Source organism: Drosophila santomea, chromosome 3L, assembly GCF_016746245.2.
Source record: "Drosophila santomea strain STO CAGO 1482 chromosome 3L, Prin_Dsan_1.1, whole genome shotgun sequence".
NCBI lineage: Eukaryota > Metazoa > Arthropoda > Insecta > Diptera > Drosophilidae > Drosophila > Drosophila santomea.
The window spans coordinates 25,092,483-25,120,424 of record NC_053018.2 but is presented as its reverse complement, the minus strand read 5'-3'; the positions used below and the strand labels follow the sequence as shown (position 1 = coordinate 25,120,424).

The 27,942-nt window shown below is 40.2% G+C and overlaps 1 protein-coding gene across 1 annotated transcript; it reads right to left on the bottom strand.

Annotated features, from left to right (window-relative positions):
- Positions 1-516: 516 nt before the first annotated feature.
- Positions 517-27,855, bottom strand: LOC120447877. The gene is given in 6 exon segments (XM_044006066.1): positions 517-1,247; positions 1,250-1,402; positions 1,405-1,641; positions 1,644-2,027; positions 2,030-3,451; positions 27,813-27,855. Coding segments are annotated over 6 exon segments (2,970 nt in total).
- Between the last annotated feature and the right edge of the window lie 87 nt (positions 27,856-27,942).

The window sequence follows — 27,942 nt, the reverse complement described above, 5'->3', positions numbered from 1 at the left end:
TAAGACATTTACTTGTCTTACTTTTCCTCGAGACTGAGATATGCTGGTATCAGCGTTGTCCACAAACACCACCTAGCGCCGGTTACATTTATTGCTCATGACTTCCTGACTATTGACCATGGCACTCCTTAAAATGACAATATTTTAAAACTTCTAAAGTAATGGAAATAATTTTTGCGAGAAGTTTAATCATGCTTTTATATCATTCTTCTATGCCTTAAAATTTCCCAGATCTTAACGGTTATACGAATAGTATAGTATTTGTTCAAGGTATGTACATGTTACATACTGTTCAAACAATCAGGTATATCATTAAGTGGCGAGCGCACAAAAAGAGGACTTTCTTGCCACATCATTGGTGTCAAGTAAGTACAAAACCGCTGTGCTGTTTTAATTAATGTTTATTTATAGCTTATAATAAAATAAAAGTTTAGTCTTAAATATAGTTAAGACGCTCAGAACATTCTACTAATGACAAATTTATTTTAACGTTCAGCCGTGTTCGCCTATTAAACACTATTTGAAATCATATTTAATAAATGTAAGTACTACATCTATTTGAAAGCGTTGTCTAAAATTTCACTTGCAAAACCAAAAGCCAATAAACATCAGTAGACAGCTGGTAAGTAAAATAGCATAAATAATATTTTCATTTAAGCTTGAATTATTAATTATTAAGGTATTTTCAATAAAATTATTTTTCTCTAAAAAATATCCAGTTGGTGCCAAACGCCTTAGAAGGCATAGCGCTTTACCTTTACTATTTTCGAAATTGTTTAACATACTTTTACCATCGATCCAACTTTCATAGTTCCAGTATTCACAGGAACTTGACGTATTTGCCTCCTTGTTCTGAGACTTGCGAAAGATAATTGGCACAGGTACAGGAAGATTTGAACTATACCCAGGTATTGATATAGATACTATTCGACTTAATAGTATTAAAGATCTAACAGACTGTTGAAATAGTTGGTCATTTGAGTATACCTTAATAACAACAGTAACGTCATTTAACTTATTCGTTGAAGCTTTCAAGGTGCCTATTAGATCTATTGGCAAGTATACCCCAAGTTCTAAGTCAGGCTCATCAACAACATCATTAATGTCATGATTTACTTGAAGAAAACGGTAATGTTCGTTTTTAAATGCCCCCTTAAGTTTTTTTTGTTTATTTCTTTTCTTATTATTTGCAAACAATGCTATTCCCGAAACATTGGCAATACTTGGGTTGATTGAGAAATATAAATATATTTTGAAATATAAACTGATACTCCAATATCATCATAGTCAATTGTTTCACTTTGCAACTCAGAGACAAGCTGTTCTTCACCATTACCTATTTTAGTAAAAGGCAAATTAGTTGATAAAGTGTCAACATACCTTTCAAATGATCTTAATAACTTTTTGTAGCGTTTAGCTCAGAAGACTTCTTTATAACATTAGAGTCAATGTCTATTAATATATTGTATATATCGAAAATGTCAGAAAATGCATTCTTCCATTTAGTTGATTCTTCATTTGTCTGTCGAAGTGTTAAATTTGATGAATAAGTTTTAAGCACTGATTGAATAATTTTAGAAATAAAGAAGATGTCAGCTGGAACTATACTATTTTTACTATTTGCAATTATGTTTTTCACATTTGTAAAGCTTTTTCTGGTAAGGACTTAACAATTTTGGCTTTAATCAAATTATACAATACTTTGGTATTATACTTAGGACTTTCACATACGACGGGTTTTGTTAACTCTTTCCAATATGCTCCATGAACAAAATCGCCTAAACATAATCGCGTGTAGGGCATACCATTTTTTTGAATACACAATTTCTTTGTCGTAGCGATTTCTCCAATACGCGTTGTAGTCCACTGTAGTCCATCGTTTGAAAATAAACGCTCTGATGAACAATAATCTTTACTACGTATGAGATAAGTTGAGTTTTTAATGAAACTAAAAAAAAAAATGTTCAGTGTAATTTTAATTTGCATAAAGGCAAATGAGTTCTTTGTTATTTTGGGGGCATTGTCCCAAAGGCAAGTTCATGGACATCATATTCTGCTGTTATTTTGAGAGCTGCAAGTATATGAATCCAAAAAACAACATATATATTTTTGATCCATTCCATATTCATTATTCGCACATCGTGTATGAAAAGATGACCTAGATCGCTGTTTCCGTATATGCTTTCTGAAAGGTTTCTTAAATGTTTACCGGTTACTTCATCACACAAATTAAATGCAAAATTTGCATTTATACATGAGACGTTCCAACGTATAACAAAACCATGCGCTGTGTTTCTATTATAATCTACCAGCAACCGGGTGGAAACCAGCTGAAACTCAAAAATGCTGTGACCTTCACACCAATATTCGGTGCGATAGCTTGAAAATAAATTGACATTAAGAATTGAATAAGATTGTTCTTGATTCTCCCAAACGAGGTCCAAGTTGGCTTTTTTTAGAGTTCCATATTCTAAAAATGCAAAACATTGGGCACCAACATAAGAGTTGTTATTTACCCATAAATACTTTCGATTATAAATCACCAGCCTAAGCGCTTTAGAGACGTCATCTACTTCCAATACCATTTTAATAGCACTACTTGGCTTCACAATTTTTTTGCTTAAAGTGGGAATCCATTTCAAGCCTTTGCTAACAATTTGGAAATTTTCAGATAGACTCATTAGTATAACATATTTTTCTGTCAAGTGGTGAGAAAGGAAATCAATTTTAAAATATTCGTTTTGATTTTTCTTTGAGACATACTTTGCTAAAATCCGCCTTAGCCAATTTCTTTTTTTTAAGTACTCTTTTAGATCAACGTGTTTATACGTGGTATTTTTCCAGGCAATACCATAACATACTGACGGGTGATAGACTAAAGCTCCAAAGCCGCTCGGACATCCAGCATTAGATATCAGATCCGACCTAAAAATGCACACTGCATTTAAGAAAGTATTGCAGTCTACAGATACTATTTGGTTTTTAAAGTCAGTTGCTGTTTTATTAATCATAGTATGCTTTAGGCAGTGCTCATTGTGTTTTTTTTTTAAGTGTATTATACTCTCATTTATTTTTTTTCTCCAAGAATTTCCTGGCAAACGTACTTCATAAGGCATTACTTCGTTTTTTCGACGTATTGGCAGCCAATATTCATAAATATTATTCTTTATCAAGAACTTGGATACTGTAGAAATTTCTGTGTCTGTTAAATCCATAGGAATAATGATATTTGAGCCGTAGAAAAATTTTTCATTGAACGCTTGAGGTTCAGTTGAAATTTTTAAGCAAAGTGGAACGTTACCAACGTGTCGAATTTCAAAAAGATCATCAGGGCAGTGCATGTTTTTGTTCATACTCATTTTGCACTCTATCAAATCCGGCATCCAATGACCAGATTTTGTATCGCACACGCGCAATAAAATTTGATGGTTTGATTTTAGGCACAGTAGGTCTTCAGATATTGCATAAGGAATGCCTTATACTTCCAATATGCCGTACCTGATGTTGTTTTAGTAAACTCGTCAAGACATTTTATCTAAAATATATTAATTCGAATAATTCATTACTTATTTTAAATTTTGCTTTAAGCTACACGAAAATTTTTTTACCCTTGTCAAATTTTGGGAAAGTTTAGAATTAGGTAATAGGCACATAAATAGTACTGTAGAGATAATGTTACTACGCATGATTGTCATATACGAAATAAGACTCTGATATTTTTGTTAGCAATTTCCTATCTAAAAACAAATAATCTTTTTTATCTTTGTTATTATAAATTGTTTTATAACTTATAAGGTGGACTTAAAAAGATTGTCTCCCACCATTTACCATCTAATATAGCTTCCGTTTTGGTCAGAGCAAATTCGATTTATTATCTAAGTAAGTTTAGTGAATAATAACCTTAAAATTGCAATGCTGTCACTAAAAAAATGTCGCCCTCTTTTAGTGAGTACATTTATATTAGGAAATGTCAAAGCTCTTAGCGGAAATATGATTTTTGTTAACAGGCGAAAGTTGGAAAAATATTATGGCACTAATGGTTCTTCTGCTTGTACCATTAAATATTGGTTTCAAGACTTTAATAGTGGCAAAATTATATACTGAAGTCATCAGTGGGAAGCTCTCTTATGCGGTAACAGTGGAACACGTAATAAAAATACATGAAATTGTGTGGCGGATCGGAAATGACTAATCACAGAGATAGCAGATTTGGGTAATAGGTAATTGGTTGATGACAACTGGTACCTATACTACCCACCATAGAACTGAATAAGAAGGAAACAATGGACTAAAGCCGGCGCAGATGCAGCAAAGAGGCGCTCAATGGGTTAGAAAGAAAATAGTTTCGGTTTCTGGGAAAGCCAAAACGACTTGTTAATGATAACAATCGTTATAATCCTTAAAAGTGTTGCATGGTTGACTTCGATGGGGAGTGTCCAGGTGGTATTTCCAAATCGTACGTGTGTCATAAAAATGTCATTAAAAACTGACGCTAAAGAAAAATGTTTGATATATTGCATAATTGCTAAATAATGATTATACCCCAACTAGACATTGTCAATTCAGCAGAATATGTCTTGAACCAGTAAGATGTTCACGATATAAAGCTTCTGACCTCACACAAAATCCTTATCTCTAAAGCTTTATCTCAACTTTATAGCTTTAATAGTTCCTGACATCGAAGCATTTATACGAAAAGACAGAATAATGCAGAATATACATTCTACCTGTTACATACTTTTCAGGCGTACTTCAAAATTTATTGGACTTATAAAAAAACAAGAGAGAACGCTATAGGAAGTGAAGGACAGTTTTTGGCGGTTTGTGGGCGTTAGAGTGGGCGTGGCAAAAAGTTTTTTTGCAAATCGATAGAAATTTACAAGACCAATACAAAAATGAAAAAATATTAAAACATTTTTCAAAAATGTGGGCGTGGCAGTTTTGGGCGGTTGGTGGGCGTTAGAGTGGGCGTGGCAACCTGAATCGACAAACTTGCGCTGCGTCTATGTCCCTGGAGTCTGTATACTTAATCTCAACTTTCTAGCTTTTGTAGTTCCTAAGATCTCGACGCTCATACGGACAGACGGACAGACAGACGGACGGACAGACGGACATGGCCAGATCGACTCGGCTACTGATCCTGATCAAGAATATATATACTTTATATGGTCGGAAACGCTTCCTTCTGCCTGTTACATACTTTTCAACGAATCTAGTATACCCTTTTACTCTACGAGTAACGGGTATAATTAAATAGTCCTTTTCCTGCGCTTTTACCGCATATACACTGACGAGCAAAACTGTAACACGAGTTGCATATTTTAGCTTCAACGGTCAGTATCTTCTCTCCTATTTTATGTACGATAATAAATATGAAGCGATTTGACCGTTTGGAAAAAATATGCCAAAGCAAAATGTAAAAAAAGTCAATTGTTACAGTTATGCACAGATTAATATCCTGGTCAATCTGGCCATGTCCGTCTGTCCCTTTGTAAGTCTGTCCGTCCGACCTTCTGTCGAGATCTCAGGAACTATAAAAGCTAGATAGTTGAGATTAAGCAGACACATTAAGACTCCAGACACATAGACTCAGCGCACGTTGCGACCCATGTTGCAAAGGCAGCTCTAACGCCCACAAACCGCCCAAAACTGCCACGCCAACACTTTTGAAAAAGGTTTGCCATTTTTTCATTTTTTATTAGTCTTGTTACAAATTTTTTTACCACGCCCACACTTTTGTAAACTACTTTTTTATTTTTTTTTATTAGTAGTGTACATTTTTATCGATTTTCAAACAATTTGTTGTCACACCCACCCTTAATGAAGTGGTGATTATAGTGTGTTTAGCTATTGAGCTTTTTCAATAGCTGTTGCGAATAATAAGTAGCCGAAGAAAGTTTTGTCTATTTACCGATACTGTTTATTTGGTTAATTATACAGGCAGTTAGGGCCGACCAAGAGCTATATCGAATGCACAAGTTATGTCTTTGCCGAAAACCGAAGAAGTGACAATTGGCGGAACAGACAGCCGAATGCTGCTTAATGTAGATAACAAAGAGAAGAAGGAATGAGCGCCGTACAGATAAATTCGTGCAAGAACAGCGGTTTGCACTATGGGCATCGCAACTGCTACTACTGACTACTTCGGCTTACAATATTAAGAGTATAAGATTAGTCTACTGCACAGTTTTGGCGGCTGCAAGACCCAACAGTCCTCTAGGGAAGCAGACACAGCTTGTTCACTGCCCGCCTTATTACTCCAGACGCGGTCCTCAATTCTGCAACTCGAGCGACGCCGTCTCTTCCAGGAATCAACTGCATGACTCTCGCCAAAGGCCATCTCATTGGGGGTAGATTCTCGTCCTTAACAAGAACGACGCTGTCCACGGCTACGCCAGGCTTTGGGGTGCGGCACTTGGAGCGCTGCTGGAGCAACGTCAAGTATTTTTCCTTCCATCGCGACCAAAAGATTTGCTGAAGAAAGGAGATACGCTGCCAAGAGCAAAGCCGATTATAGTTTAGGCCCGTTATATTTGGCTCGTCAAACGACAATGGCGGACCACCATTGAGAAAATGCGCCGCAGTGAGGACGTCCAGATCGGCAGGGTTCTCTGAAATGGGAACTAAAGGTCTGAAGTTAATAACTGCCGTGATGTGGCACACCAGCGTCCTTAGCTCGTCGAAGGTCAGAACCGCCGTACCCACAGCGCGGTAGAAATGACGCTTGGCCGTTTTCACCGCTGCTTCCCAAAGTCCACCGAAATGGGGCGACCGTGGAGGGATGAACCGCCAGTCTATCGTCTCCGAAAGGCAAAAATTCCAGAAGTTCATTCTTGGCGCCGACAAAATTGGTGGAGTTGTCTGACCAAATTTGCCTCGGCTTCCGCCGTGTGCATATAAACCTCTTAAGTCCGCACAGAAACGCAACTGTCGAGAGATCCTTGATCAGCTCCAGGTGCACTGCCTTGGTTGCAAAGCATATAAATACGCAATAAATACGTAGCATTTAACCGCAGGCTTGTTGCGTGTATCCGACTTGTGAAAGAAGGGTCCACAGAAGTCTATCCCAGCAACATCAAAAGCGTGAGATCCTCCCAAGCGATCCTTGGGAAGGTCCGCCATTATGTGCTCTATCAGCCGCGGCTTAATCCGAGAACATCTGATGCATCTGTTCACGGCCTTGGTAACCGTCTTCCTCCCCCTAATAGGCCAATATTGGGATCGAATTGCACCCAGAAGAGCTCGAGGTCCGGCATGAAGATTGGTTTCATGCGCCCAGAGTGACGACTCGCAATCTACCTCCAACTTTGTGGCTTGAACTATTGGGCCGGGACTGTTTTCCTCGCTGGCTGAAGAAGGAACGCGTGAAGCTATTAAGGCGCTATCGCAGCTTCCAGATACAACCCAGCCCAGACGAGTTTTTTGAAGCAGTGGCAGTCCTGGCAACAACTTTATCTGACCTACGCACAGCATCTCATAAAACAGGCTAGCTCCTATTAACAGGTCAACACGCTGAGCTTTATAAAATTTCGGGTCAGCGAGCACGTTTTTTAAAATCTTCTAGTCCCCAATGTCCACATTTAAGCTTGGCTGGCGATCCGTGATATTGGGAGCGATAACTGCTGTTATGCTCGTTAAGAAACTCGAAGTGACAGACCGCCTCGCAATTCCTACCAAGAATCCATTAGTCGCGAAATTAGAATCCCCGAGTCCAGTGACGGAGCCAGACGACCTCGACCTCTTAAGTTGCAGTTGATTTGCAAACCGAGAGATTTGCAGTTGAGAGCCAGAATCTAACAAGGCCCTGCAGGGAACGAACAGTCCGACCGGTTGCAGTGGCTAGCAGCACAAGGTCACTACCGAGATCCTGGGCAATTAGAGTAGAAGTCGAAAGAGGGGAAGAAGGCTCAGTGTGGGAGCTGGAAGACACCGGAATATGTGGCTGCGAGGAAGGCGAACCATCTAGATGGAGCAGCGTATGATGCCTGATTCCACAGGTGCGGCAGCGGCTCGAGCTGCATTGCCGTAGCTGATGACCTGCCTTTAGCCTTTTTGCCTCGCGCAGACGATTTACTGGCACTAAGTCTCTAAAGTGCGGGCAATGCTCTGCACTATGGCACAGCATGCAACGAAGAGAATTTTGGGTGGTAGCAACTAGCGTCGAACGATTTCTGCCCACCTGAACGCCTGGCGCATAGGTTGCCATGACGCAATCCACGGGCTCCAAAGTCCTACATCGCTGCTACAGGAATGCAGCCATCGTTTCCCACGACGCCGATTATCAAACCTTTTTTGAAGCAACTCTTAAGCAGCTTTGTAATTGCCGTTTGAGATCTCCAATATTCGGTTAGTTTCCAGCGCCGAATCCCGCAAACATGACCGCAGATGCTGAAATTTGCCAATGTTGGAGAGGTCCGCATGGCTGTCGATTATGCTCGTGAACACGGAGTAAAAATCCGCCCAGTTTGCGTAGCCTCAGCCAAACGTTGGCAGCTGCACAGGCGGCAACGTCATCGGCCTCGGCCGCTGGTGGGGCACAACACCTTCCGCAAGTGTCGAGTGCGGCGCGTAATACACATTGCGTTTGGCTATTTCCGCGCGAGTTATCGGTGACGGCACAAGCATGCCTTCACCTCCCCCGAAACCCCCACGGGCAGCGACCTACATATGAGACACTCAACCCGGACACACACCGCAGCAAAGTCATCAACCCACACTGGATCAGCAGAGTCAGGATTCCCAAGAATCCAACCGAAGCACTGGAAGGGGCATCCGGATAAAAAGTGCCGACGCAAGGGGTTTCGCAGACCAAAAGAATTGTACGCTAGGCTTAGAGGAAAATTTATTCTGAAAATAAATTCATTCTGTCACCGAACTTCAAACGAGTCGCTTTAATTACTACAAATCCTCTTTGGCTTAAATACAAAACCAAACAGATCCTCGCCCACGACATAACTGGCGCAGCCGGAAAAGGAACCTAAAGGAGATCCAGGACATCCAGAAGAAGGATATGAAGATCACCGGGATATTCTTAAATATTATACTGTAACGCAGGTAAGCAGCCGGCCAAGTGACTTCAATAAGTGAGTGCAAATATAAAATGAAGAAAGAAACGAAATTAAAAAGAATGCAGTGCATCCGAACAAATTGTAAATTCCGTGCGCTTAAAAGAAAAACAACCGACTCCAAACATACATAAAAACCAATATGCAGAATCAGCAAATTACGGTGTGCGGAAGCAAAATAAACGGCATTAACAATTGTGCATTACACACGCAAATCTAAAGGCATATTAATAAATATTAAAACGATCATCAATCGCTGATTGCCGCTATAAAATGCATCGCGCATTAAAATATGTACACGCCTAATATGTACCACAAAAAATAAAATAAATAATTTTTACACAAAAATTTATAGAAACATATTTTTAGCAACGATCAATCGCTGATTGCCGCTATAAAATGCATCGCGCATTAAAATATGTACACGCCTAATATGTACCACAAAAAATAAAATAAATAATTTTACACAAAAAATTTATAGAAACATATTTTAGCAACGATCAATCGCTGATTGCCGCTACATAATGCATCGCGCATTAAAATATGTACACGCCTAATATGTACCACAAAAAATAAAACAAATAATTTTTACACAAACAATTTTTATGGAAACATATTTTTAGCAACAATCAATCGCTGATTGCCGCTACATAATGCATCGCGCATTAAAATATGTAAACGCCTAATATGTGCCGCAATAAAAATAATAATAAATAATTTTGCATATTACACAAAATTTTTTTATGAAAACATATTTTTAGCAACAATCAATCGCTGATTGCCGCTACATAATGCATCGAGCATTAAAATATGTAACGCCTTATATGTGCCGCAATAAAAAAAATAATTTCCCATATTACACAAAGAAAAATTATAGAAACATACATAGGCGGCAATCAATAATAATTAATAGCCGCTCATGCATCGCGCATAAATATGTGAATATAGCCACACTGGGAAAAAAAAAGGGAAACGAAACCTATGTGCCCCAACTTAACAAATGCTAGTGCTCCGCCACCTAAATTAATGCTTGTGTGTATATAAGTGCGGCCGATCATTTCTTTCTGTGTGCCGGGGAAGAAAGGGGAAACCGGCACCGACAGCAGTTCGTAGGGAGCCCCCTCCAGGCCTCGGCAACCGCACTTAACAGTCGACCACTTGAGTTTGTTTACGTGGGCACACATACTTGCATGCACGCCGCAGCGTCCGGCCGCTACATTGTAGACGGTGTCGCATGACAACATAAAACTATATTCAGTAAAATCGACAAAACGACCGCCGCGGAGTCGGATGCTTTTGCGCAACGGATGCTAAAATAAAAATATACAAATAATCAAATTTTACGACTACAGTGCACAATGTATCAAGAAAACACTTAGAAAAAAAGAGAAACACTGCATTGAAACCACTTGGCTCGGCGGCTTTATTAGATTACTTTTTATCGATTGAGTAAACAATTATTAATGACACCCACTTGCAGATCCCAACGGATCAACCCATACACTACACAATAAAAAATTTTTACGAATGATAAGTACAAACAAACAAAGAAGAACATAAATAAAACATCGTAATATATAAAATCTTACATTAGCACACAAATACATATATATATATATATTTTTTCCATACTATTACACATACACATTTTTTATACTCTAGTAGTATAAAATATCAATATACAAATAACCAAATATCGTCAAAGATAGATAGGAAAAATTAAAAAGGGAAAATAAAAAAAATAGGCCGAATATCTTAACGTTATACTTACGCGAATTTTCACTTGCGAATAAAAGGGGTTCCGTAACCTAAATGTCAAAGAGGACAATAGTGGACAAAACGAGGTCCAGGCTAGGTCTCAGGAGTAGCGGTAGTCTACCAGAAATTAGGGAGGAAGAATTAATAGCCATGGATTCGGGACACGCCACCGGGGGTTCTAGAACCACCAGCCCGATCCCCGGCGGTTCGAATAGTATAGGGAATATGAGCACTGTCCTGAATACTTCAATTAATACTACTCTGTCCACTACATTGAATCCGAAAGATATTTTAGCATTTGTTAAACAACTACCGACTTTCAATGGGACCCCGGGGACCCTACAGAAGTTCATTGTAAGCGTGGAGGAGGTCATTATGTTAATTAGAGGAACTGACCAAACACCTTACGGACAGCTATTGCTGCGTACGTTGAGGAACAAGATAATAGGGAGAGCGGACGAAACTTTAAATATGCTGGATACTAAGCTGGAATGGGATAGTATTCGCGACAACCTAAACGCATGTACGCATGCAAAAAGACGGAACCCATACTAATATCTGAAATACAGAACCAACCAAACGGTCTCTCCTTCGGGAAGCTTTTTTACGAAATTACCAGGCTCAGGAGTGAACTACTTACACTGCCAACTAATTCAGAACAAGGGGTCAGTGCGGAATCAAAAAGAGCCCTCTATGATGGCATTTGCCTAAATGCCTTTTAGTCGGGCTCCGCGACCCGCTCAGAACAGTCATTCGGGCTAAAGGGCCGTCGACCATTGAGCAGGCCCACGAATGGTGCCAGGTGGAACAAAGTTTCATGTACCAGAGACAAAATAGGGATAACAACTATAGTAACAGCTTCGACCGTAACAGGTCTTATCAAAATAGATCAGGCGGACGCTTTGAGCGTAACCGCAATTACCCCTCGAACAATTATAGGCAGGACTATAGGAGTAATAACCCTTTCCGACAAGAGGAGTCCCGGAACTACAGTAATAGGGGGCGTAACAACTCCAGGGATGGATCACGCGACCCGCAATCAAATAACTCAGGTCGGCGTAACAGATCCCCCCAAAGGGCCCCCGCCAACTTCAATAACATTGATGACAGCGTAAATTTTCAACAAGGAGCCTCGACCGACAAGTCGGTTACTTAAGTAACAAAACTCCTGGCTCTGCCCTTCCCTATGTAACACTGACTCTTTTTGACCCCCCCAAACTCCTAAAATTCCTTATTGACACCGGGTCATCCTACTCATTTATCGACCCGGACATTATTCCCCAAGAATTGACGCGGACACTTGACCAGGACGTAAAAATAACCACTGTCTTAGACAGTTATACACTAAGAAACAGCCAGCAAACGGATAAACAAACTAAATGAAACTAGGGAAGACCCCCTTACTCTGCCTGTCGGAAGCTCGGTCTTCCGTAAGGAAAACAGAAGGAACAAAATTACTCCCAGGTTTAGCAAACATAAAATTTCTCGAGATAATGGGGTCACCGTGCGAACAATTAAAAAGCAGAAAATACATAAACAGAAAATTAGGAAAATCTCGTTACCTACAAACCCATAAAATTAAAAACTGACCACCTCGGAATTCTCCTCTTTACAGGCTGACGTTAGTCAATAGCCAGCGACTAGAAATAAATAGACTAGGTGAGGAGCAAACCCTCATTAAGCTCAACATGGGAACGGCCCGGACAATAACATCATTTATGACAATCAAACACCTGATCCACCTGGAAGAATACGAAGCTACTACAGACAAATTACACGAATTAATTACGAACCTGCCGGACCTGCCGAACATCGTCGAAATAAGAACACTATTACTTAGGAAACTTAATCAGATAGAACAGAAATTAACTTCACTTCTACCTAGCGAAAGTAATAGCAGACCTAGGAGAGGGCTCATTAACGGACTAGGGACAATAATCAAAACGATCAGCGGCAATATGGATGCCACTGACGAAGAAAAAATTAATTCCGAATTAAAACAATTGGGGAGGAACGCGGAAAATACAGCGCAATTTCAGAACGAAACATTAATAAGGTTCATGGAAATCACAGACCACATAAACAAAGAGCAGGAGATCATAAATAATTTCATCAATTTTAATCAGAATAGGATATCTAAGGAAATAGATACAGGACTCCAAGATGCAGAATTGAATATATTTTTGACTAGAATCAATATTAACTTAGATCTTCTCTACACACATTTGGCAGGTATAGCAGAAAGCCTATTATTCGCAAAACTCAATATTGTCCCCAAATACATCTTAGATAATGCTGAGATACAAAAAATCAAAATGTCATTAACAGATCAAAACGTTAAGATAAAGGCAGACTACGAAGTTTACAACCTACTATCACTCGAAACTAGCACAGAAAAGAAAACAATTGTTTTTGAAATTAAAATACCAATTTTGTCTCCAAATAATTACACACTGTACCAAATTGTAACCATACCGTTCAACGGGACGGAAATTGTAAACCTACCAAAATTTATTTTAGAGGATAGAATAGAACTTAAAACACTAAACACAAATTGTATTAGAGTTAATGATTTATCAGTTTGCGAAACCCCCACCGACCCCGACAACCCAGAATGCATCCATAACCTGCTAGCCAACAAGACAGCGACATGTACCGTGGTGGAAACCATAACCCAGACACGGATCTACAGCCCCATAGAAGGACTCCTGGTTATCCTCAACGCAAGAGACGTTAATATGACCTCCGATTGTATACCGAGCAAAAGTTTGAGCGGGTCGTTTATTATAAATCACGACAGTTGCTCCATCACCATCAACGGTACGAAATATGCCGACGCCACCGTCACAATGACCGATAGATGGCAGATGGATATAACAAAAACCAACGACGTTAAAACCATGCCAGCCATAGAACCCATCAACCTTCAACAACTGCACCTCAGTACACTCAAAACCAAGTGGGCTATCAACACCATGCAGAGCAAAGCGGCGGACCACTTGACAACGATATATATATTGATCGCAAGCTCTATCGTACTAGCAATCGCAGCAAAGTCATCAACCCACACTGGATCAGCAGAGTCAGGATTCCCAAGAATCCAACCGAAGCACTGGAAGGGGCATCCGGATAAAAAGTGCCGACGCAAGGGGTTTCGCAGACCAAAAGAATTGTACTCTAGGCTTAGAGGAAAATTTATTCTGAAAATAAATTCATTCTGTCACCGAACTTCAAACGAGTCGCTTTAATTACTACAAATCCTCTTTGGCTTAAATACAAAACCAAACAGATCCTCGCCCACGACATAACTCGCGCACACTAGCCTTGAATTCTACGATGAATTCATCGAAACTCTCACTCATTTCACTGCCAATTTCGGCGAAATCTAATTCCTCCAGTTCTGTATGCAGAACATTGAAGGCACTTTGCAGCTCATCAATCTGCTCCAGCCTCACCGTAAGAGTGGGTTCGTTGTAACCGCTTTGCATCTCATTAGACAGCGATGTTTGTAGCCTCTGCAACCTGCTGAACCGCTTTAAAAAGGTCACCCTGTTTTTGTCACTTTCAGCGGGCATAGCAAAAAAATCGCTTTAAATTCGGTTCAGCGGGAAGATGAGCACAAAATAAATGCCGAAATGCAAGCGGAGTCAATGCACGTAACGGGGCGGCTGCACTTGATATATGTAGCAATGTATATATGTATATAATGCTAGCTCGCTTAAGCACAGCCACTATCACCGAAATCACCACTCACTTGTCCAACCGATTGCGTTTTAATATATTTATTTATAAACGGGATATGTGCTTAATTAATGCATTCAAACTAACACCATCACGTCGGGGTCACCAAATGTTTAGCTATTGAGGTTTTTCAATAGCTGTTGCGAATAATAAGTAGCCGAAGAAAGTTTTGTCTATTTTCCGATACTGTTAATTATACTGCCAGCTAGGGCCGACCAAGAGTTATATCGAATGCACAAGTCTTTGCCGAAAAATGAAGAAGTGACAATTGGCGAGACAGACAGCCGAATGTTGCGTCCAAGCTTAATGTAGATAACAAAGAGAAGAAGGAATGAGCGCTGTACAGATAAATTCGTGCAACAACAGCGGTTTGCACTATGGGCATCGCAACTGCTACTACTGACTACTTCGGCTTACAATATCAAGAGTATAAGATTAGTCTACACAGTTTTGGCGGCTGCATAGTGGTTGGTTATAGAATTTGTATTGAACTCTGAATGGTAAATCAAGAGGTTGCCATCTCTTAGGCCTGCGACGTTGATTTTTGGAATCCAGAACGTTGAAAGCTAATAAGTTAACATGTTCGTTTATTTTGTTCAGGTGTCTCAAGCTTGATTTTGCAATTTCTTCTACCACTGATGCCAAGTTAAAATCTCTTTTGATAGTGGTGTACCTTACATAGAAAGACTCATTTAATATCTGCTTTAGTAGTTTGTTCTCCGCTCTTTCCAACCTTTCCAACCATATGTCCACACTAATTTGATTATGGCCTTGTACAGAAAGAGCTTGTTTTTGGTGGAAAGTTTACTTGTTCTTTGAAGCAACCAGTACATTCTCAACAAATTCATACTCTTTCGCCAAGTGAACTTGCTGGATGCTCCTCAGAAGAAGTACAGTTCCCAAGTTGATCTCCTCCACAGAAAGACGGCCCTTTAATGGCATAGATTTAGCACTGCAGTGTATGAATGAATGATGAATGTTTAATGAATTGTTAATGAATTGTCTCTGGATTTCTTGAAATTTAAGACTATCTCAATCGTGAAAATTTTAAGTTCTGTATGACCGAAACCTGTAAGATCAACCCCATGACGAAATTGGCTGTGGCAATGCTTAATCCCAATCCACCAATCCAACTCCATAGAGATTGCAGAAAGATTTTAGATTTTGTGGCAATTGGGGTTATTGGACCTAGTGGATTATAGAATTTGGCTTCTAATTGGTCGATATTTGAAAAAAAAACAATAGAGAACACTATAGTCGAGTTCCCCGACTATCTGATACCCTTTACTCAGCTAGTGGAAGTGTGAAGGAGGCTCTTTTACACTGACAGTTTTTGGCGGTTTGTGGGCGTGGCAAAAAATTTTTCAGCATATCAATAAAAATGTACATTACTAACAAAAAAAATGAAAAAATATTAAAACATTTTACAGAAGTGTGGGCGTGGCAGCTTGCGCGATTTGTGGGCGTTAGAGTAGTCTTGTATATTTCTATCGATTTGCAGAAAAACTTTGCCATGCCCACTCTAACGCCCACAAACCGCCAAAAACTGTCAGTGTTTAAGACTCCCCTTCGCACTTCCACCAGCTGAGTAACGGGTATCAGATAGTCGGGAAACTCGACTAAAGCGTTCTCTCTTGTTTAAAAGTGAAGACGTGGCAGTTTTGGGCGGTTTGTGGGCGTTAGAGTGGGCGTGGCAACATGAATCGACAAACGCGCTGCGTCTAGTCTCTGAAGTCTGTATGCTTAATCTCAACTTTCTACCTTTTGTAGTTCCGGAGATCTCGACGTTCATATGGACAGACGGACATGGCTATTGATCCTGATCAAGAATATATATACTTGATATGGTCGGAAACGCTTCCTCCTGTCTGTTACATACTTTTCAACGAATCTAGTATGCTCTTTTACTCTACGAGTAACGGGTATAATAAAAAAATATCAAAACATTTTTTATAGGTTTGGGCGTGACAGCTTTGGGCGGTTTGTGGGCGTTAGAGTGGGCGTGGCAAAACGTTTTTTGGAAAATCGATAAAAATTTATAAGACCAATACAAAAATTAAAAAATATCAAAACATTTTTCAAAAGTGTGGGCGTGGCAGTTTTGTGCGGTTTGTGGGCGTTAGAGTGGGCGTGGCAACATGAATCGATAAACTTGCGCTGCTTCTATGTCTCTGGGGTCTGTATGCTTAATCTCAACTTTCTAGGTTTTGTAGTTCCTGAGATCTCGACGTTCATACGGACGGACGGACGAACGGACAGACGGACATGGCCAGATCGACTCCTGATGAAGAATATATATACTTTATATGGTCGGAAACGCTTCCTTCTGCCTTTTACATACTTTTCAAAGAATCTAGTATACCCTTTTACTCTACGAGTAAATAAAAGTTCTGAAATAGAAGTTCTGAAACTGGATCCCAGATTAATCCCCATGCCTTGGCGGTATTCGATCCATCGTGAAATATGATTAACTGCTCCTCGTGGCAGTCATCACCCTATTCCAACTTCTCTGAAAACGGCTTCATAATATCCCAGGTAGACAGCTCATTTCTTTATAAATCCTCTTCCCATTGTGAATCACAAGTTCATCCACATAAAATTCAAAGCTTTTTTCGAGGGTTCGAGCGAGCCACGCCGCCTAAACCCGACCGTAGATGTTGTAATTTTTCAATATCTCTTAGCAAGATCGAAAAAAAAAACAAGCAAACGAGATTTGGCAACCGATGCTTCCTAGATCGAAAGCCTACTTGCGATGAGCAGCTTATCCTGGCTTTACTTTCGGTCACTCGAGATCTCCGTAAAATCCAATTTATTCAACGAAGTCTGCGCCGAATCAAATGCCAACTTTAAGAAATTTATCCATTCCTCTCAAGCCAGTAAATCAGCATCATAATAATTAGTGATCAGTGTTTAAGTAAAATTAAATTAATTTGCCTCAAATATACATAGATTGGGCTATTGTACGTTGAAAGTCCATTTTACTTGGGGATTCATTTTAAACCCCAAACCGAGCTTTCCGTAACAGACTGGCAAATTGCTTGCAGCGAATATAAATGGTAAACGAATGTATATATGTATGGCGGTGTATGTAACCAATATGTCGCCCTTACGGTTATAATAAATAAGAAGAAACATGTGTGAACCGGTGGGAGAGAATGACTGTCAGGACAGAAAGATAAGAAGAAAGAAGGTCGAAAATAGAGACTCGAAGAGCGCTACAGGTGCAGCGGTACACCTATGCGAGCATGACAAGGTTTTGGCTCCGTACAAATATTCTTAATTTATTTTTATCACAAAGATATATAAACGTGATTTATCACAGACAAAAAATATTTTAAAAATAAATATTTCTTATTGTAACTGTTTTATAAGTTTGTGCTCGCTCCGAACTGCAACGGCTAGTTCAGAGAGTTTGTTTGTTCGACCCACCAAATTTATGATTTGCGTGATTGCCCGACCAAAGAGAAGATGGAGTTTCCGATTAGACTAGCTTTTATTCAATAACGCTTTGATAATGGACTCTTACGGTCCTTGCCGTCGGATGCGCGGCGTCGCTCCTTCGTACCCGTGCCGGCTCGAGTGGGGCTTAGGATGTTATGTGGGCAGGGTGTATCGTCTGCGAGTCAAGCCAGCGCTCTGCCCCAAGCCACATGTGCCGACCAATGACTCCACCGTCCCGGACTTTCACTGACTGACTCTTTACTGGTCGTTCACTTGCTTTATGTCTGTGACCACGCCTTCTCAATCTGCTCCGACTGTCCGGCCGCATCCCCCTGTCCTGACTGCACGACTCGCGCCTGTACTCTGCGCTTGCACGTATGACCGACGCGTGTTTAACTGACTGCCTGTCCCGAGCTGCGCTTGCGCAGTCCCTTTATAGGCCGCGATGATCCCGATATTTCCCCCTTTTGCGCACTGCTCGCTCGGGTGCAAGGTCCAATTAAAGACATTATAATAACAAGATGCTTAACGGCCATACATTGGTTTTGCACTTTCTTGGTGACGACCAAAATTGCTCTCTTTTCGCTCGCCCAAATTTGAGAGCGTGAGAATCAAAAAATAAAATTGTCTTGCTTGTGTGAGTAAAAACAATAAAGGAGATAGTGAATATGTGTGCATGTGTGCGATTTTCGGGACTAAATCAATTTTGATCTAAAAAACAAATTTGATTAATGTTTTGGTCAATTTCGATTCGTAACTATTATGGTTTGAAAGAAGTTTTTTATACCCGTTACTCGTAGAGCTTTTAATACCACCCATAATTGCGCGCTTTTTAAAAATCTCAAAATAAAATATAACAAAATAATTTAACTCAATCTTATTTGCATTTTAAATACTGAAAATGAATCATTTTCATACTAGTAATTTGACTATATAACTATAGTAAATAATTAAAACGTATACAAAGTAAATTATTATAACTACTGTAATTTAAAACAAAGAATTTCCAAAAAAAAAGAAATTACATTTAAAAAATAAATATTTCATAAATATAATTCAAAAAGAAAAATAATATTTATAAAATAAATAAAAATATGGAAACTGTTTATTGCAAAATTGATTTCTTGAAGCACGAAGAGCGGACATAAGCACCAAAGAATCATTGCCTTCTTATATTTTTCACACGTCGCACGCTAAATACTCTAATTACAATAATTCCAATATAAAACAAGAGAGAACGCTATAGTCGAGTTCCCCGACTATCTGATACCCGTTACTCAGATAGTGGATGTGCGAAGAAGAAATTTCAACACTGACAGTTTTTGGCGGTTTGTGGGCGTTAGAGTGGGCGTGGCAAAAAGTTTTTTGGGAAATTGATAGAAATTTACAAGACTAATACAAAAATGAAAAAATATCAAAACATTTTTCAAAAGTGTGGGCGTGGCAGCTTTGGGCGGTTAGAAATGGGCAAAACCAATAGAGAAATAAAAAAATATCACCACATTTTTCAAAACTGTGGGCGTGGCAGCTTTGGGCGGTTTATGGGCGTTAGAGAGGGCGTGGCAAAAAAATTTTTGGGATACCGATAGAAATGGGCAAAACAAATAGAGAAATGAAAAAAAATCACAACATTTTTCAAACTGTGGGCGTCGTAGCTCTGGGCGGTTTGTAGGCGTTAGAGTGGGCGTGGCAAATACATTTTTGGCACACCGATAGAAATTTACAAGACTAATACAAAAATGAAAAAATATCAAAACCTTTTTCAAAAGTGTGGGCGTAGCCGTTTTAGGCGGTTTGTGGGCGTTAGAGTGGGCGTGGCAACATGAATCGACAAACTTGCGCTGCGTCTATGTCCCTGGAGTCTGTATACTTAATCTCAACTTTCTAGCTTCTGTAGTTCCTGAGATCTCGACGTTCATACGGACAGACGGAGAGACAGACGGACGGACAGACGGACATGGCCAGATCGACTCGGCTACTGATCCTGATCAAGAATATATATACTTTATATGGTCGGAAACGCTTCCTTCTGCCTGTTACATTCTTTTCAACGAATCTAGTATACCCTTTTACTCTACGAGTAACGGGTATAACAAGAGAGAACGCTATAGTCGAGTTCCCCGACTATCTGATACCCGTTACTCAGATAGTGGATGTGCGAAGAAGAAATTTCAACACTGACAGTTTTTGGCGGTTTGTGGGCGTTACAGTGGGCGTGGCAAAAAGTTTTTTGGGAAATTGATAGAAATTTACAAGACTAATACAAAAATGAAAAAATATCAAAACATTTTTCAAAAGTGTGAGCGTGGCAGCTTTGGGCGGTTTGTGGGCGTTAGAGTGGGCGTGGCACACAAATTTCTGGGATCCCGATAGAAATGGGCAAAACCAATAGAGAAATGAAAAAATATCACCACATTTTTCAAAACTGTGGGCGTGGCAGCTTTGGGCGGTTTGTGGGCGTTAGAGAGGGCGTGGCAAAAAAAATTTTTGGGATACCGATAGAAATGGGCAAAACAAATAGAGAAATGAAAATATATCACAACATTTTTCAAAACTGTGGGCGTCGTAGCTCTGGGCGGTTTGTAGGCGTTAGAGTGGGCGTGGCAAATACATTTTTGGCACACCGATAGAAATTTACAAGACTAATACAAAAATGAAAAAATATCAAAACCTTTTTCAAAAGTGTGGGCGTAGCCGTTTTAGGCGGTTTGTGGGCGTTAGAGTGGGCGTGGCAACATGAATCGACAAACTTGCGCTGCGTCTAGTCCCTGGAGTCTGTATACTTAATCTCAACTTTCTAGCTTCTGTAGTTCCTGAGATCTCGACGTTCATACGGACGGACGGACGGACGGACGAACGGACAGACGGACATGGCCAGATCGACTCGGCTATTGATCCTGATCAAGAATATATATACTTTATATGGTCGGAAACGCTTCCTTCTGCCTGTTACATACTTTTCAACGAATCTAGTATACTCTTTTACTCTACGAGTAACGGATATAATCATATTTGAAAATTATTATGCATTATTATGTTCATATGTTCATGTTAAGGTAATGCAAAACTAGAGTTTTTAGGTGGCGTTAGTTAGTTCATGGCCTCGACGCTTTACTGGGGTCCAAAGTATTTTATTTACCGTTCGACCTGGCCGCCATTGGCACCTCTCGCATTCCAGTCATCTTTACTGTTGCTAGACTCCTCACATTAAAAATGTTTGGCTTTTGGCTGGTATATATAAACTGCTAAATAAACTGATATATATATACTGGTTCTATATAAAGTCCGCGGATAAACCTTTCTATCCTTAAGCCGCCCGCAAATGTTGGTGATATTCCGTTTTACAAATGAATTGCCAAATGAATGCTTAACATCGTCTTTATTGATATAAGCGGAGTTTATGTCTTCGTCGTCTTCTTGTACCAAACAACAAATTTCTTTTTCGATAGGCAACGGATAGCGCCCTCCAGAAGTTACCCATTAATTAGCCTTAAAATAAAAATAATATCTATATACAAATATATTCTGTCTGTCGGATTTTTCCCAACTCTTAAACTTTTTCACTTTTTAAAATATATAAAATAATTTGCAGTTGAGAGCCAGAATCTAACAAGGCCCTGCAGGGAACGAACAGTCCCGACCGGTTGCAGTGGCTAGCAGCACAAGGTCACTACCGAGATCCTGGGCAATTAGAGTAGAAGTCGAAAGAGGGGAAGAAGGCTCAGTGTGGGAGCTGGAAGACACCGGAATATGTGGCTGCGAGGAAGGCGAACCATCTAGATGGAGCAGCGTATGATGCCTGATTCCACAGGTGCGGCAGCGGCTCGAGCTGCATTGCCGTAGCTGATGACCTGCCTTTAGCCTTTTTGCCTCGCGCAGACGATTTACTGGCACTAAGTCTCTAAAGTGCGGGCAATGCTCTGCACTATGGCACAGCATGCAACGAAGAGAATTTTGGGTGGTAGCAACTAGCGTCGAACGATTTCTGCCCACCTGAACGCCTGGCGCATAGGTTGCCATGACGCAATCCACGGGCTCCAAAGTCCTACATCGCTGCTACAGGAATGCAGCCATCGTTTCCCACGACGCCGATTATCAAACCTTTTTTGAAGCAACTCTTAAGCAGCTTTGTAATTGCCGTTTGAGATCTCCAATATTCGGTTAGTTTCCAGCGCCGAATCCCGCAAACATGACTGCAGATGCTGAAATTTGCCAATGTTGGAGAGGTCCGCATGGCTGTCGATTATGCTCGTGAACACGGAGTAAAAATCCGCCCAGTTTGCGTAGCCTCAGCCAAACGTTGGCAGCTGCACAGGCGGCAACGGCATCGGCCTCGGCCGCTGGTGGGGCACAACACCTTCCGCAAGTGTCGAGTGCGGCGCGTAATACACATTGCGTTTGGCTATTTCTGCGCGCACACTAGCCTTGAATTCTACGATGAATTCATCGAAACTCTCACTCATTTCACTGCCAATTTCGGCGAAATCTAATTCCTCCAGTTCTGTATGCAGAACATTGAAGGCACTTTGCAGCTCATCAATCTGCTCCAGCCTCACCGTAAGAGTGGGTTCGTTGTAACCGCTTTGCATCTCATTAGACAGCGATGTTTGTAGCCTCTGCAACCTGCTGAACCGCTTTAAAAAGGTCACCCTGTTTTTGTCACAAACCGCCCACAAACCGCCAAAAACTGTCAGTGTTTAAGACTCCCCTTCGCACTTCCACCAGCTGAGTAACGGGTATCAGATAGTCGGGGAACTCGACTATAGCGTTCTCTCTTGTTCAAAAGTGAAGACGTGGCAGTTTTGGGCGGTTTGTGGGCGTTAGAGTGGGCGTGGCAACATGAATCGACAAACGCGCTGCGTCTAGTCTCTGAAGTCTGTATGCTTAATCTCAACTTTCTACCTTTTGTAGTTCCGGAGATCTCGACGTTCATATGGACAGACGGACATGGCTATTGATCCTGATCAAGAATATATATACTTGATATGGTCGGAAACGCTTCCTTCTGCCTGTTACATACTTTTCAACGAATCTAGTATACTCTTTTACTCTACGAGTAACGGGTATAATGAAAAAATATCAAAACATTTTTTATAGGTTTGGGCGTGACAGCTTTGGGCGGTTTGTGGGCGTTAGAGTGGGCGTGGCAAAAAGTTTTTTGGAAAATCGATAAAAATTTATAAGACCAATACAAAAATTAAAAAATATCAAAACATTTTTCAAAAGTGTGGGCGTGGCAGTTTTGTGCGGTTTGTGAGCGTTAGAGTGGGCGTGGCAACATAAATCGATAAACTTGCGCTGCTTCTATGTCTCTGGAGTCTGTATGCTTAATCTCAACTTTCTAGGTTTTGTAGTTCCTGAGATCTCGACGTTCATACGGACGGACGGACGAACGGACAGACGGACATGGCCAGATCGACTCGGCTATTAATCCTGATCAAGAATATATATACTTTATATGGTCGGAAACGCTTCCTTCTGCCTTTTACATACTTTTCAACGAATCTAGTATACCCTTTTACTCTACGAGTAAATAGAAGTTCTGAAATAGAAGTTCTGAAACTGGATCCCAGATTAATCCCCATGCCTTGGCGGTATTCGATCCATCGTGAAATATGATTAACTGCTCCTCGTGGCAGTCATCACCCTATTCCAACTTCTCTGAAAACGGCTTCATAATATCCCAGGTAGACAGCTCATTTCTTTATAAATCCTCTTCCCATTGTGAATCACAAGTTCATCCACATAAAATTCAAAGCTTTTTTCGAGGGTTCGAGCGAGCCACGCCGCCTAAACCCGACCGTAGATGTTGTAATTTTTCAATATCTCTTAGCAAGATCGAAAAAAAAAACAAGCAAACGAGATTTGGCAACCGATGCTTCCTAGATCGAAAGCCTACTTGCGATGAGCAGCTTATCCTGGCTTTACTTTCGGTCACTCGAGATCTCCGTAAAATCCAATTTATTCAACGAAGTCTGCGCCGAATCAAATGCCAACTTTAAGAAATTTATCCATTCCTCTCAAGCCAGTAAATCAGCATCATAATAATTAGTGATCAGTGTTTAAGTAAAATTAAATTAATTTGCCTCAAATATACATAGATTGGGCTATTGTACGTTGAAAGTCCATTTTACTTGGGGATTCATTTTAAACCCCAAACCGAGCTTTCCGTAACAGACTGGCAAATTGCTTGCAGCGAATATAAATGGTAAACGAATGTATATATGTATGGCGGTGTATGTAACCAATATGTCGCCCTTACGGTTATAATAAATAAGAAGAAACATGTGTGAACCGGTGGGAGAGAATGACTGTCAGGACAGAAAGATAAGAAGAAAGAAGGTCGAAAATAGAGACTCGAAGAGCGCTACAGGTGCAGCGGTACACCTATGCGAGCATGACAAGGTTTTGGCTCCGTACAAATATTCTTAATTTATTTTTATCACAAAGATATATAAACGTGATTTATCACAGACAAAAAAATATTTTAAAAATAAATATTTCTTATTGTAACTGTTTTATAAGTTTGTGCTCGCTCCGAACTGCAACGGGAGAGTTTGTTTGTTCGACCCACCAAATTTATGATTTGCGTGATTGCCCTACCAAAGAGAAGATGGAGTTTCCGATTAGACTAGCTTTTATTCAATAACGCTTTGATAATGGACTCTTACGGTCCTTGCCGTCGGATGCGCGGCGTCGCTCCTTCGTACCCGTGCCGGCTCGAGTGGGGCTTAGGATGTTATGTGGGCAGGGTGTATCGTCTGCGAGTCAAGCCAGCGCTCTGCCCCAAGCCACATGTGCCGACCAATGACTCCACCGTCCCGGACTTTCACTGACTGACTCTTTACTGGTCGTTCACTTGCTTTATGTCTGTGACCACGCCTTCTCAATCTGCTTCGACTGTCCGGCCGCATCCCCCTGTCCTGACTGCACGACTCGCGCCTGTACTCTGCGCTTGCACGTATGACCGACGCGTGTTTAACTGACTGCCTGTCCCGAGCTGCGCTTGCGCAGTCCCTTTATAGGCCGCGATGATCCCGATATTTCCCCCTTTTGCGCACTGCTCGCTCGGGTGCAAGGTCCAATTAAAGACATTATAATAACAAGATGCGTAACGGCCATACATTGGTTTTGCACTTTCTTGGTGACGACCAAAATTGCTCTCTTTTCGCTCGCCCAAATTTGAGAGCGTGAAAATCAAAAAATAAAATTGTCTTGCTTGTGTGAGTAAAAACAATAAAGGAGATAGTGAATATGTGTGCATGTGTGCGATTTTCGGGACTAAATCAATTTTGATCTAAAAAACAAATTTGATTAATGTTTTGGTCAATTTCGATTCGTAACTATTATGGTTTGAAAGAAGTTTTTTATACCCGTTACTCGTAGAGCTTTTAATACCACCCATAATTGCGCGCTTTTTAAAAAATCTCAAAATAAAATATAACAAAATAATTTAACTCAATCTTATTTGCATTTTAAATACTGAAAATGAATCATTTTCATACTAGTAATTTGACTATATAACTATAGTAAATAATTAAAACGTATACAAAGTAAATTATTATAACTACTGTAATTTAAACCAAGAATTTCCAAAAAAAAAGAAATTACATTTAAAAAATAAATATTTCATAAATATAATTCAAAAAGAAAAATAATATTTATAAAATAAATAAAAATATGGAAACTGTTTATTGCAAAATTGATTTCTTGAAGCACGAAGAGCGGACATAAGCACCAAAGAATCATTGCCTTCTTATATTTTTCACACGTCGCACGCTAAATACTCTAATTACAATAATTCCAATATAAAACAAGAGAGAACGCTATAGTCGAGTTCCCCGACTATCTGATACCCGTTACTCAGATAGTGGATGTGCGAAGAAGAAATTTCAACACTGACAGTTTTTGGCGGTTTGTGGGCGTTAGAGTGGGCGTGGCAAAAAGTTTTTTGGGAAATTGATAGAAATTTACAAGACTAATACAAAAATGAAAAAATATCAAAACATTTTTCAAAAGTGTGGGCGTGGCAGCTTTGGGCGGTTAGAAATGGGCAAAACCAATAGAGAAATAAAAAAATATCACCACATTTTTCAAAACTGTGGGCGTGGCAGCTTTGGGCGGTTTATGGGCGTTAGAGAGGGCGTGGCAAAAAAATTTTTGGGATACCGATAGAAATGGGCAAAACAAATAGAGAAATGAAAAAAAAATCACAACATTTTTCAAAACTGTGGGCGTCGTAGCTCTGGGCGGTTTGTAGGCGTTAGAGTGGGCGTGGCAAATACATTTTTGGCACACCGATAGAAATTTACAAGACTAATACAAAAATGAAAAAATATCAAAACCTTTTTCAAAAGTGTGGGCGTAGCCGTTTTAGGCGGTTTGTGGGCGTTAGAGTGGGCGTGGCAACATGAATCGACAAACTTGCGCTGCGTCTATGTCCCTGGAGTCTGTATACTTAATCTCAACTTTCTAGCTTCTGTAGTTCCTGAGATCTCGACGTTCATACGGACAGACGGAGAGACAGACGGACGGACAGACGGACATGGCCAGATCGACTCGGCTACTGATCCTGATCAAGAATATATATACTTTATATGGTCGGAAACGCTTCCTTCTGCCTGTTACATTCTTTTCAACGAATCTAGTATACCCTTTTACTCTACGAGTAACGGGTATAACAAGAGAGAACGCTATAGTCGAGTTCCCCGACTATCTAATACCCGTTACTCAGCTATTGGAAGTGCAAAGGAGAGTCTTCAACACTGACAGTTTTTGGCGGTTAGTGGGCGTTAGAGTGGGCGTGGAAAAAACTTTTTTGGCAAATCGATAGAAATGTACAAGACCAATACAAAAACAAGGGAGAACGCTATAGTCGAGTTCCCCGACTATCTAATACCCGTTACTCAGCTATTGGAAGTGCAAAGGAGAGTCTTCAACACTGACAGTTTTTGGCGGTTAGTGGGCGTTAGAGTGGGCGTGGAAAAAACTTTTTTGGCAAATCGATAGAAATGTACAAGACCAATACAAAAACAAGGGAGAACGCTATAGTCGAGTTCCCCGACTATCTGATACCCGTTACTCAGCTAGTGGAAGGGAGAAGGAGAGTCTTCAACAGTGACAGTTTTTGGCGGTTTGTAGGCGTAATAGTGGGCGTGGCAAAAAGTTTTTTGGCAAATCGATAGAAATTTACAAGACCAACACAAAAATGAAAAAATATCAAAACATTTTTCAAAAGTGTGGGCGTAGCAGCTTTGGGCGGTTTGTGGGCGTTAGAGTGGGCGTGGCAAAATGTTTTTTGGTAAATCGATAGAAAATAACAAGACTAATACAAAAATTAAAAAATATCAAAACATTTTTCAAAAGTGTGGGAGTGGCAGTTTTGGGCGGTTAGTGGGCGTTAGAGTGGGCGTGGCAACATGAATCGACAAACTTGCGCTGCGTCTTTGTCTCTGGAGTCTGTATGCTTAATCTCAACTTTCTACCTTTTGTAGTTCCTGAGATCACAGCGTTCATACGGACGGACAGACAGACGGACATGGCCAGATCGACTCGGCTATTGATCCTGATCAAGAATATATATACTTTATATGGTCGGAAACGCTTCCTTCTGCCTGTTACATACTTTTCAACGAATCTAGTATACCCTTTTACTCTACGAGTAACGGATATAATCATATTTGAAAATTATTATGCATTATTATGTTCATATGTTCATGTTAAGGCAATGCAAAACTAGAGTTTTTAGGTGGCGTTAGTTAGTTCATGGCCTCGACGCTTTACTGGGGTCCAAAGTATTTTATTTACCGTTCGACCAGGCCGCCATTGGCACCTCTCGCATTCCAGTCATCTTTACTGTTGCTAGACTCCTCACATTAAAAATGTTTGGCTTTTGGCTGGTATATATAAACTGCTAAATAAACTGATATATATATAC